Raw genomic sequence first — 12861 nt, 5'->3', positions numbered from 1 at the left:
TGTATAACACCAAAAGACATTTGGACAGGTACATGGATAGGAAAGGTTTAGAGGGATAAGAGCCGAACGCAGGCAGGCGAGACGTGTAGATGGGGCATCTTGGTCGGCATGGGCAGGTTGGGCCGAAGGGCCTGTTTCGGCACAGTATGAATCTATAAGACTATCTTGTCATATGCACCAGGGTGAAATGGAATTCCTAGTTTACTTGAAGCTCACACAGTTTTCACTCTAAGCCTAGGTGGAATAATTGGGAGCAGGGTGAGTGGTCCATAATTCCTCCCGCTCCTGAGGAACTATGGACGATTTTATTTCATATCCTGTATTTCCTGCACCCACCACCCGAACCACCCACCCTCTTCACCCACCCCTGTGTATTCTCCACACACCTCCATACTCTCCCTGCTGCTCCACACACTCCACTATACACCCCCCCCCTCCATTCTCCCCCCTCCCCAGCCTTCAGAATCACAGCGTGGACACAGGCCCTTTGGCCCACTGGGACCGCACCGACCAACGATCACCCCATAAACCAGCACTATAACTACACACTAGGGACAGTTTACAATTTTTTTTTTAACCAAACCCAATTAACCTCCAAACCTGTACATCTTTGGACTGTGGGGGGAACCAGAACACCCGGCGAACGCCCTGTAGTCACGTACAAACTCCGTACAAACAGTAGCCATAGTCGGGATCGAACCCGAGTCTCTGGAGCTGTAAGGCAGCAACTCTACTGCTGCGCCTCTGTACCACGCCCTCGGTACTCCCCTCTTCCCACCCACCCTTCCATTCCCGCTTCCCTCCTCTCCCACCCCTTCCCCCACCCAAATCCCCCCCTCCTTCCTCTCCCACCCCTATATATCTCTCCCAGCCCCAATGCCACAACCTTGGTCGACAATAGATAGTTGTGTAGTTGTTAGCGACATTGCAATGTGCATCAGGATGAAGAGTGATTGCTGGTGTTAATTCCCAGCAGGTTAATTCCCGGAATGGCGGGTCTGCCGTACGTTGAAAGACTGGAGTGACTGGGCTTGTATACTCTGGAATTTAGAAGGATGAGAGGGGATCTTATTGAAACATATAAGATTATTAAGGGATTCGACACCCTAGAGGCAGAAAACATGTTCCCGATGTTGGGGGAGTCCCGAACCAGGGGCCACAGTTTAAGAATAAGGGGTAGGCCATTTAGAACGGAGATGAGGAGGTACTTTTTCACTCAGAGAGCTGTGAAGCTGTGGAATTCTCTGCCTCAGAAGGCAATGGAGGCCAATTCTCTGGATGCTTTCAAGAGAGTTAGATAGAGTGCTTAATGATAGCGGAGTCAGGGGATATGGGGAGAAGGCAGGAACGGGGTACTGATTGTGCATGATCAGCCATGATCACGGTGAATGGCGTTGCTGGCTCGAAGGGCCGAATGGCCTCCTCCTGCACCTATTGTCTATTGTTAATATTAAATGAATCGCAGGCCGCGGACAATGCAATAGTGATCAGCTGTGATCATACTGAATGTTGCAGCAACTATTAGTGGCCATCTGACCTCGTGCTTCTATTTCTGATGTTCTTGTGTTCTTTCAATTTTTGTTTTAGGGTATTGTGATGAAGATTGATGCATTCCACTACATGCAGTTGGGAACCGTATACAGGTGCTATTTTATGGCGTGGGTTTCTTGCTCAGTCGCCCCCCTTCTCCCACCGCGACTCTGGACTATTGTGACTGTTAATTGCAAGTTTAGACCCTATTGTTTTATATGCTTTATTAATAAATCCATCTAAACGTAAATGTCGATTTTGCTGAGCAAAGTACGGCTCTGGAGTGGTTGGCCAAACTTGGATTGCTTTCTCTGGAGGGGGGGACCTGATAGAAGTTTATAACACGTGGCACCTCGGCCGGGTGAGGCCTCGATGGGACTTCCGTGGCTGATTGGAGGATCGGTAAGGGATTTTGGTAGGATAGTGTAAAAACTAGTGTGGTGTGGTCGGCACTGACTCAATGGGTGACAGACTTTTTCTTTAGACCGTAGAGATACGGTGCGGAAACAGGCCCTTCGGCCCACTGAGTCCGCGCCGACCAACGATCACCTTGTACACCAGCACTATCCTACACGCTAGGGACCATTTACAATGTTACCAAAGCCAATAAACCTACAAACCTGCACATCTTTGGAGTGTGGGAGGAAACCGGAGCACCCGGAGAAAACCCATGCGTTCCATACGTGCAAACTCCATACAGACAGCACCCGTAGTCAGGATCGAACCCGGATCTCTGGCGCTGTAAGGCAGCAACGTTACTGCTGCGCCACTGTGGCTCACCTCTTCAATGTTCCTTGCTTGAGCTTGCTACTGAATTAAGTGTCTGATATTGTTTTGTGCAAGGAAAGGACATATATTCACTTTCACCTGGCCATTTGAGGGATTGGGCTGCATATTTGATACCCCTCAGTCAAAGGTGGGCCGATTCAACAGTAAGAGAGCAGTCTTTCCCGCCAAGCTACCAACTGGCTGGTGTAAATCTAACCTCTGCCGTGGTCCAGACAACAACATCCCAAACTAATGGAGCCATCTTTTGTTTGAACCGCAGAGGGCTAAATCCAGTTCCTGACGAACAAGTGGTTGAAATGTATGAAGGGACCCATGTTCCTCTGGAGCACATGAGTGACTTTTACGGCAAGGTAAAGGAGTCTACGTATCTTACTGCTGATGTTTGTGGTGCAATGCTGCTTAGGCAGGGCCCTAGGTAACACCAAATGTATTCCTCAAATGATACGACGTGGAGAGCCATTTGGCCCATTTATACGTGTCCTAGCTTTCTGGAGGAAAGACACAAAGTGCTGGAGTAACTCAGCAGGTCAGGCAGCATCACTGGAGAACATGGATAGGTGACGTTTTGGGTCGGGACCCTTCTGCAATCTGTGATGAACATGATGCCAAGACTATCTTTTAACTATCCATATCCCCCCTTTCCCTGCATATCCATGTGCCTATCCAAATGATTCTTAAATGCCGCTATTGTATCTGCCTCAAGCACCAATCATGGCAACACGTTCCAGGCACTTGCCACCCAGTGAGTTTTAAAAATAATCTTGCCCCGCACATCTCTGTTAAATTTTTGCCCCTGTCACCTGAACGATATGCCCTCTAGTATTTGAATTTTCCATTCTTGGAAAATGGTTCTGACCGTCTACCCTTTCTACGCTTCTCATAATTTTATCTACTTCTATCAGGTCTTCCCGCAACCTCCGGCGTTTCAGAGGAAACAATCCAAATCTGTCCGTGTGGTTAACACCCCCTAGTCCATGCATCATGATGGTAAACCGCCTCTGTGCTCTTTCCAAAGCCTCAACATCCTTCCTGACATGGGATGACCAGAATTGCAGACAATTCTCCAAAAGTCCTGCATCGTGACTTTCTGACTCTTATACTCAATGCCCCACCCATGAAAGCAAGATTACCCGATGCCTTCTGAACCACTCTATCTACTTGTGTTGCCACTTTCTGGGAGTTACGGATTTGGACCCCAAGACCCCTCTGTATGTCAATGCTGTTAAGGGTTATGCCATTAACTTTAAATTTTCCTCTTACATTTGACCTCCCAAAACGCAACACCTCACGCCCGCTCGGTTTGAACTCCACCTGCCACCTCTACGCCCATTTCTGTAGCTCTCCAGTTCCTCTAGAACTTTGTTTTTTTGCTCAAAATGCCAGCATTTGCAGTCCCTTGTTCATGGGTCCGTAGGTCATCGGAGCAGAAATAGGCTATTCGGCCCATCAAGTCCACTCCGCCATTCAATCATTCCTTCCCTCTCGACCCCATTCTCCTGCCTTCTCCCCATAACCCCTGACACCCGCACTAATCAAGAATCCATCAAGCTTGTGTCAGGATTTAAATTAGACTTTTTATTATGAACGTTTGAAGTTTGCTGAGATGCGTTGTTTAATGCTACCAGTGTTCTCTGCGTGACTTTAAGTTGTTTTAATTAGAGTTCGCATGGATTTGCAATGAAGCAGTTTATGGACATCTTCTCCTTACCGGAGCTTGCGCTGCTGTCTTGCGTCAATGACTATTTCATCAAGCAGAATATTGACTTTGAACCAGTTTATGTTTACAAGGATGTAAAGGTAAGATTTTAATAATATACATTCCCAACACAATGTGCCCTTCCGGTCTCTAGCAGGTCATTATTTCAGTTTAATTCTCGTATTTTCATATTCCCTTTTGACATTAAGAGGCCGTTCGACCGATTGACTAATCTGCTATGCCGGCTCTCAGGGCAATCCCATCAGTCCCATTCTCCCCCTTATTTCCCTGCCATTAATAGTGGATGAGCAGAGTCAGATCGGTAGCTGGGAGTGTTTAAGTGCTGCCTCCACCCATATTTGTTTTTGGCGGTGTATGGTGTGTTTGGGAGGTGTTGTTGGTGTAACTTAGGCAAGTGATTGCCGCACATTTTGTAGATAAGCCCATAAGACAAAGGAGCAGAATGAGGCCATTCGGTCCATCGTGTCTGCTCCACCATTTGATCATGGCTGATCTATTTTTCCCTCTCAACCCCATTCTCCTGCTTTCTCCCCATAACCTTTGGCTCCCTTACTAATCAAGAACCTATCAATCCCTGCTTTAAAAGTACCCAAAGACTTGGGCTCCACAGCCATCTGTGGCAATGTATTCCACAGATTCACCACCCTCTGGTTAAAGAAATTCCTCATCTCCATTGTAAAGGTTTGTCCTTTTATTTTGAGCCTGAGACTTGTGGTCATAGACTCTCCCAGTCCTGGAAACATCCTCTCCATGTCCACTCTAAATGGGTCTTTCATTAGTCCGTAGGTTTTGATGAGATTCCCCCCCTCCCCCCCCCCCCCCCCCTCCTCATCCCTTTAAACTCCAGCAAGTACAGGCCCAGAGCCATGAAATGCCCCTCATACGTTAACCCAATCACCCCCAGGATTATTCTCGTAAACCTCTCATAGATGTCTCCTAAATGTCACATACCGATTACAACTCGAGAGACACTACCCAAGGACGGAATCGAACCTGGGTCCCTGGTGCCGTACATGTTAGGAGTAATTTACAGCACGCAATCAACCTACCAATCTGCCGTGCACGAGGAAGCTGGAGCACCCAATGGAAGCTCACGCAGTCTTAGGGAGAACGTGCCGACTCCACACAATTGGACCCGAGGTCAGGATTGAACCCTGGTGTTCAATACAGCAGCACTACTAGGTTTGCCGTTGTGCATCCCAAAAACGAAGAACATTTTTGACAGTGCAGCGAACTAGTGGGATGATTTGATCTGCAAAGTTAGTCAGTTCAAGGTTTTGTCGACTCGCTTGACCTTGGTCGACAAGGTTGATTGCTGTAAATTTGCAGAGTGCTGTGCTTTAACCAACTGATGCATTTTGACATTGCTGATAAGTTAAAACTTGGATCTTAATATGTTTTTAGCTTGAAAGAAAAAGCTTTTACTGTGGGGGAAAAACCTGAAGCTAGGGAACTTGGGACAGTTAATGGAGAGGACTGTCCTTATTACGGTCAAGGAGGTACTGGATGTCCTGGGGCCTATGAAGGTAGATAAATCTCCCTGGCCTAATCAGAAAAAGCTAAAGATGCTGTGGGAAGCTTGTGAAGAAAGTGCGGTAGCCCTGGCTGAGATATATAGTTATACAGCGTGGAAACAGGCCCTTCAGCCCAACTTGCCCATGCCAACCCAACATGCCCCATCTACACTAGTCCTACGTGCCTGCGTTTGGCCCATATCCCTCTAAACCTATTGTAGGAGCCATTTAAGCTTAATTTAGTTACTGCCATTGTATTATGGCTGTGTTTAATATTTCTAGTTTCTGTCTTGTTTGCATGCTTGTGGATGTGACTTGATACGTAATGGGGAGTGTCCACATGGGAAGAGGCTAGCCTAGCCACAGAGATTGTGGGTCAGTTTAGTCTCGGAGGATGGAGAGGTTACAGTTGTTTACCACACTCACGTCTGCCACACTCGCGTCTGCCACACTCACAAGGGCCACACGGTAACGACTACATGATTTTTACTGTATTGTTTGAAGAAGAAACAGTTGGTAAGAACGAAAGGTTATGAATTACTCTTTTGATTTGTGCTACTTTAATAAAGACCAATTAATCAAGAAACAGCGTTTGGAAGATTCGTTTTTGCTATCTGAGAGTGTGGTGTGTGCATTAACTATACGTAAACCATTCCATCCCCGAGCAGTAATGGCTATCAAAGTTGGACTTTGAGAAGGTACAGAAACTGCCATTACACCTATCCTATCCATGTACTTGTCCAAATGCTTCTTAAATGTTGCAATAGTACCTGCCTCAACTACCTCTTCCGGCAGCTTGTTCCATACACCCACCATTCTTTGTGTAAAAAAAAAAGTTACTCATGTTCCCTTTAAATCTATGTCCTTTGGTTCTCGATTCCCCATCTCTGGGCAAATGACGGTGCATTATTCCCGATCTGTTCCTCTCAGGATTTTGTACATCTCTAATATGAATCATCATTAGTCATGAGTGAGGTGCCAAATGATGACTGGAGGGTGGCTAATGTTGTTTGTCCACTTCAAAAGGCCTGCAAGGAAAAGCCTGGGGAATATAGACCAATGAGCCTAACATCTGACGACTGCTTGAGTCTATATAGATATAACACGTGTATGAAGATTGACATGTTTCTCAATTTCTGATTGGCAGGACGTAATTCGAGATGTTCATGTGAAAGGAATACTGTATCAGGCAGTTGAGCAGGACATTGGTATGTATAAGAAAATGACACAAAGTGCTAGAGTAACTCAGTACTTCTGGAGAATATGGAGAGGTAACGTTTCTTCAGACTGAAGATGGATCCTGACCTGAAATATCCTGACCCGAAATTATGTTTTGCATTAGGTATTAAGGCAGAGATAGATAGATTTTTGATTAGTACAGGTGTCAGAGGTTAAGGGGAGAAGGCAGGGGAATGGGGTTAGGAGAGAGAGATAGATCAGCCATGTTTGAATGGCGTAGACTTGATGGGCCGAATGGCCTCATTCTACTCCTATCACTTATGACCTTATGACCCTTCTTCAGACTGAAGATGGGTCCCAACCCAAAACTTCGCTTATCCATGTTGTCAAGAGATGCTGCCTGACCCGCCGAGTTACTCCAGCACTTTGGTCTTATATTTTGTAAACCGGCATCTGCAGTTCTTTGTTCCTACATTCTGTACTGTATTTATGTTCTGTGTTTTGTAACTGAAAGGTGTTTTGGAATTTCGAAATCGTCTTGCCTTGACATTGTATTGCATTGTAATAAAGAAGATGGGTATACAATATGGATTCCATAGCTGTACTCGTGCTGACTGTGTGATGTCTCTCCTTTCAAATCAGAAAAATACATCTCTCATGAGGAGAAAACAGGTGCTGTCCTGGAAAAATTGATCAACAGTGGCAAGAAACTGTTCCTCATTACAAACAGCCCCTTTAGCTTTGTGTGAGTTGAATTCTCCATTTCATTATTAAGTGAAAGTCATCATTTATGCTGTAATGGGGCAAATAAATGTTAGTTTAAGAGAAGGGGGTGGTTTTGGGGTGCAGCGGTAGAGTTGCTGCCTCACAGCGCCAGATATCCGGGTTCGATCCTAACTACAGGTGCTGTCTGTATGGAGTTTGCATTTTCTCCCTGTGACCTCGTGGGTTTTCTCCGTTTGTTCCCATATTCCAGACGTGCAGGTTTGTAGCTTATTTGGCCTCTCTAAATTGTCCCTAGAAAGTAGAGTAGAACGGGTGCACAGGTGATGATTGGTTGGCATGGGCTGAAGGGCCTGTTTCCACGCTGTATCTCGAAACGAAACTATTTTTGCATTGATCGCAGTTAGAAGTTCTCGCTTACTGCTGAGTAGACTTTAAGACTAGAGATACAGCGTGGAAACAGGCCCTTCGGCCCACCAAGTCCGCACCGACCAGCGATCACCCTCCACAATAGCACTATCCTACAAACGAGGGGCAATTTATAATTTTACCAAAGCCAATTAACCATCAAACCTGCACATCTTTGGATTGGGAGAGGAAACCGGAGCACCCAGAGAAAACCCACGTGGCCACAGGGAGAATGTACAAGCTCTGTACTGATAGCGTGTATGTGTTTATGTACGCTGAACTTTCTGTTTATTATATTGTTGACAGAGTACTATGTTTACATACTCTGTTGTGCTGCTGCAAGTAAGTATTTCATAGTTTTGTCTGGAACATATGACAACAAAACACACTTGAATCATGACCCACAATCAGGATCGAACCCGGGTCACTGGCATTGCAAGGCAACAAGTCTACCGTGCGCCACTGTGCTGTGCTAGAGTGTCTAGTATGTATTTTTGATGCATCTACTCTGCATGATTTTTCTTGCACCGCAGGGATAAAGGAATGCAGTACATTGTTGGCAAAGACTGGCGTGATTTATTTGACATCATCATAGTCCAAGCAGAGAAGCCGGAGTTCTTCAACGACAAACGAAGGTCAATACAACTCGTCCGACCCAAAACGTCACCGATCCATGTCCTCCAGAGATGCTGCCTGACCCGCTGAGATACCCCAGCACTTTACTTTAAGTTTTAAGTTTTTGAGATACAGTGTGGAAACAGACCTTTCAACCCACTGAGTCCGCGCTGACTCGCGACCACCCCCGTACACACTCACACAAACCTGCACACTAGGGGCAATTTACAATTTCGAGAAGCCAATTAACCTTCAAACTTGCACGTCCTTGCAGTGTGGGAGGAAACCAGAGCACCCGGAGAAAACCCACGCGGTCACAGGGAGAACGTACAAATTTCGTACGGACAGCACCCGTAGTCGGGATCGAACTCGGGTCTCGGCGCTTTAAGGCAGCCAATCTACCGCTGCATCACTGTGTAGCCTCTTGTATCCTCTTCGTACCCACTTTGTATCCTCTTTTGTAAATCTGCAATTAAAGAGCACCATCTCAATTTGTGTTAGTCTGCTGGAGGGTGAATTGGGAAAAAAGATTAAATATATGAGGGATGTTTTATAAACTTGCATTGAAAATTGCCTTAATTTTTTATAGGCCGTTCAGGAGAGTAAATCAAAAAGATAAATTCCATTGGGACAAAATCAACAATTTGGAGAAAGGACAAATCTACAAACAGGTAAAACCTTCCCAACCATTTATTTCCTTTATCTTTTAAATGCACGCAGCTCTTATCTTTTACGGCTGAGGATATAATTAATTATAATGAAGAGATCAAATCAGTTTCAATCTAGGCCTTTGTTATGATAACTTTGTATACACTGGAATTTAGAAGGATGGGGGTGGCACGGTAGCGCAGCGGTAGAGTTGCTGCTTTACAGCGAATGCAGCGCCGGAGACTCAGGTTCGATCCTGACTACGGGTGCTGTACTGTAAGGAGTTTGTACGTCCTCCCCGTGACCGGCGTGGGTTTTCTCCGAGATCTTCGGTTTCCTCCCACACTCCAAAGACGTACAGGTATGTAGGTTAATTGACTGGGTAAATGTAAAAATTGTCCCTAGTGGGTGTAGGATAGTGTTAATGTGCGGGGATCGCTGGGCGGTGCGGACTTGGTGGGCCGAAAAGGCCTGTTTCCGCGCTGTATAAATATGATATGATATATGATATGAGAGGGGATCTTATCGAAATGTATAAGATTATTAAGGGGTTGGACATGTTAGAGGCAGGAAACATGTTCCCAATGTTGGGGGAGTCCAGAACCAGGGGCCACAGTTTAAGAATAAGGGGTAGGCCATTTAGAACAGAGATGAGGAAAAACTTTTTTAGTCAGAGAGTTGTGAATCTGTGGAATTCTCTGTCTCAGAGGGCAGTGGAGGCCAATTCTCTGAATACATTCAAGAGAGAGCTAGATAGAGCTCTCAAGGATAGCGGAGTCAGGGGGTATGGGGAGAAAGCAGGAACGGGGTACTGATTGAGAATGATCAGCCATGATCACATTGAATGGTGGTGCTGGCTCGAAGGGCCGAATGGCCTACTCCTGCACCTATTGTCTATTGTCTATAACACATTGTAAGTTATCAAATGATACAGCATGGAAACGGGCCCTCCAGCCCAACTCACCCATACTGATCTAGGTATGCCAGCCCTATTTGCCTGTGCTTGATCCATATCCCTCTAAAGCTTTCTTATCCGTGTACCTGTCCATTGCCCCTTAACTGTTGTTTCTGTCCCTGCCTCGACCACTTCCTCTGGCTGCTCATTGCATGCACCCACCACCTTCTGTCGACCAAGTTGCCCCTTGGGTTCCGATTCCATTTTTCCCCTCTCACCATAAACCCATGTCCGCTAGTTCTTGATTCCCTCGCCCTATGGAAAAAGACTGTATACATTCGCCTATCTTTTTCCCCTCATGATTTTATGCACCTCTATAAGATCACCCTTCCCTCAACTATGCTTCAAGGGATAAAGTCCTAGCCTGCCAAACTTCTCTCTAGAACTCAGTCCCCTGAGTCCTGGCAACATCCTCGTTAATCTTCACTGCATCTTATCCAGTTTAAAGTGATTCCTAACTGTGCAAGTTTATGCATGTAATTCTTTTGGTTTTGAGTCAGAAATAATTAAAGCCTCTGTATTTTTTGTCAAAATTGGCAATAAAATTATCAATTTCAATGTCGGCACAGTGGTGCAGCAATAGGGTTGCTGCCTCACAGCACCAGAGCCCTGGGTTCGATCCTGACTATGGGTGCTGTCTGTACGAAGTGGTTCTCCCTGGGACCACGTGGGTTTTCTCCGGGTGCTCTGATTTCCTCCCCACACTCCAAAGACGTACAAGTTTGTAGGTTAATTGGCTTCGGTAAAACATATTGCAAATTGTTCCCAGTGTGTGGGATAGTGCTAGTGTACGGACTCGGTTGAAATCTGAACTAAACACAGAAAATGCTGGAAACATTCTGCAGGTCAGGCAGCATCTGCGGAGAAAAGGAGTGATAATATTTCAGATCAAAGACCAGTTGCTCTAACGACCTGAAACATTAACTCTGTTTCTCTTTCCACAGATGTTGCCTGACCTGCTGAGTGTTTAAGCATTTCCTGCTTTTACTTCAGATTTTCGGCAGCTGCGGTTTTTAAATTTCATTTCTAGTTTGCTGACTTCTTTTGGTGGGGAGGGGGTGTGAATTTAGCAGGTATCGGCCTCAGGATATGTGGGAGTTCTTTGTTAGAACTGGTCTGAACCAACCCTGCAGCAATGTTAGACACAAAATGCTGGAGTAACTCAGCGGGACAGGCAGCATCTCGCTGAGAGAAGGAACCTCGGGTCGTGACCCTTCAGACTGAGAGTCCGGGGGAGAGGGAGACTAGAGATGGAAGGGTAAGGTGTGAAGAAGGGTCTCGAGCCGAAACGTCACCCATTCCTCCTATTCAGAGTCGCTGCCAGTCCCGCTGAGTTACTCCAGCATTTCATGCCTAATCTTCCATGTAAGGTGCGAAAACAACAGATCAAAGCTGACGCTGATCAAAGAAATGTACAGTGGTTCATTGTTGGCTGAGGGGAAGGTGATAACGAGGCATACAGAGAGATTAAGAAAATAACTGCAGATGCTGGTACAAATCGAAGGTATTTATTCACAAAATGCTGGAGTAACTCAGCAGGTCAGGCAGCATCTCAGGAGAGAAGGAATGGGTGACGTTTCGGGTCAGACTGAACTTCAGTCTGAAGAAGGGTCTCGACCCGAAACGTCACCCATTCCTTCTCTCCTGAGATGCTGCCTGACCTGCTGAGTTACTCCAGCATTTTGTGAATACATACAGTGAGATTAATGGGGGAGGACAGTGGAACTGGTTGGGGAACTGGGGTTGGTGGAGGGACAGAGAGCAAGGGGTACTTGAAGTGAGATAAATCAATATTCATGTTGCTGGTGTCAAGCAGCAATGTTAAGCATCTGGGCAACAACAAAAAAATCTCAATTCATCCCTAATCCAGTTCATGATACTTCCTCTGGACGTGACATTCTAATCTGTGAACTGCTTTTCTCCCACAGGGCAACCTGTATGAATTTTTGAAACTCACAGGCTGGATCGGTTCAAAGGTGCTTTATTTTGGGGATCACATTTACAGTGACCTGGCTGTAAGTATGAATGAAAAGATTACAAATCCAAGTATCCCTGCTCTACGCTACAAATAGCACCGTTTACGTCAATGTTCATTCTAACCCTGCTATCACATTCTGATACGGTTTAGTTGTTGTTGAAAAGAAGGATAAGGTCAAAGATGGCAAGGAAGTTCACTGTTAATTGATGCAATGAAATATCCAGAGAAAGCAATCCAAATCTGTCCAACCTCTGCTTATAGCTAGTATAAGAAAATAACTGCAGATGCTGGTACAAATCGATTTATTCACAAAATGCTGGAGTAACTCAGCAGGTCAGGCAGCATCTCAGGAGAGAAGGAATGGGTGATGTTTCGGGTCGGGACCCTTCTTCAGACTGATGTCAGGGGGGCGGGACAAAGGAAGGATATAGGTGGAGACAGGAAGATAGAGGGAGATCTGGGAAGGAGGAGGGGAAGGGAGGGACAGAGGAACTATCTAAAGTTGGAGAAGTCGATGTTCATACCACTGGGCTGCAAACTGCCCAGGCGAAATATGAGGTGCTGTTCCTCCAATTTCCGGTGGGCCTTACTGGCACTGGAGGAGGCCCATGACAGAAAGGTCAGACTGGGAATGGGAGGGGGAGTTGAAGTGCTCGGCCACCGGGAGATCAGTTTGGTTAATGCGGACCGAGCGCAGGTGTTCAGCGAAGCGATCGCCGAGCCTGCGCTTGGTTTCCTTATAGCTCTCCTTATAGCTAATGCCCTCCAACCCAGGCAGCATTTGATAAATGCTCCCCCCTCCCAC

General features: G+C 46.1%; 1 protein-coding gene across 1 annotated transcript in view; it reads left to right on the top strand.

Moving 5' to 3' along the window:
• nt5dc3 (5'-nucleotidase domain containing 3) overlaps nucleotides 1–12861 on the top strand; it is a 37670-nt gene that overhangs the window by 17696 nt on the left and 7113 nt on the right. The window contains exons 4-11 of the mRNA XM_078417214.1: nucleotides 1588–1643; nucleotides 2579–2669; nucleotides 3979–4116; nucleotides 6698–6758; nucleotides 7372–7474; nucleotides 8394–8495; nucleotides 9065–9146; nucleotides 12007–12093. Of these exons, the coding sequence (XP_078273340.1) occupies nucleotides 1588–1643; nucleotides 2579–2669; nucleotides 3979–4116; nucleotides 6698–6758; nucleotides 7372–7474; nucleotides 8394–8495; nucleotides 9065–9146; nucleotides 12007–12093 (720 nt within the window). The remainder of the gene's footprint in view (nucleotides 1–1587; nucleotides 1644–2578; nucleotides 2670–3978; nucleotides 4117–6697; nucleotides 6759–7371; nucleotides 7475–8393; nucleotides 8496–9064; nucleotides 9147–12006; nucleotides 12094–12861) is intronic.

The sequence above is a fragment of the Rhinoraja longicauda genome, chromosome 20 (genome assembly GCF_053455715.1).
Source record: "Rhinoraja longicauda isolate Sanriku21f chromosome 20, sRhiLon1.1, whole genome shotgun sequence".
In the NCBI taxonomy this organism is placed as follows: domain Eukaryota; kingdom Metazoa; phylum Chordata; class Chondrichthyes; order Rajiformes; family Arhynchobatidae; genus Rhinoraja; species Rhinoraja longicauda.
Note: the sequence above shows the minus strand (reverse complement) of the source record. Positions and strands in the feature narration are given on the sequence as shown.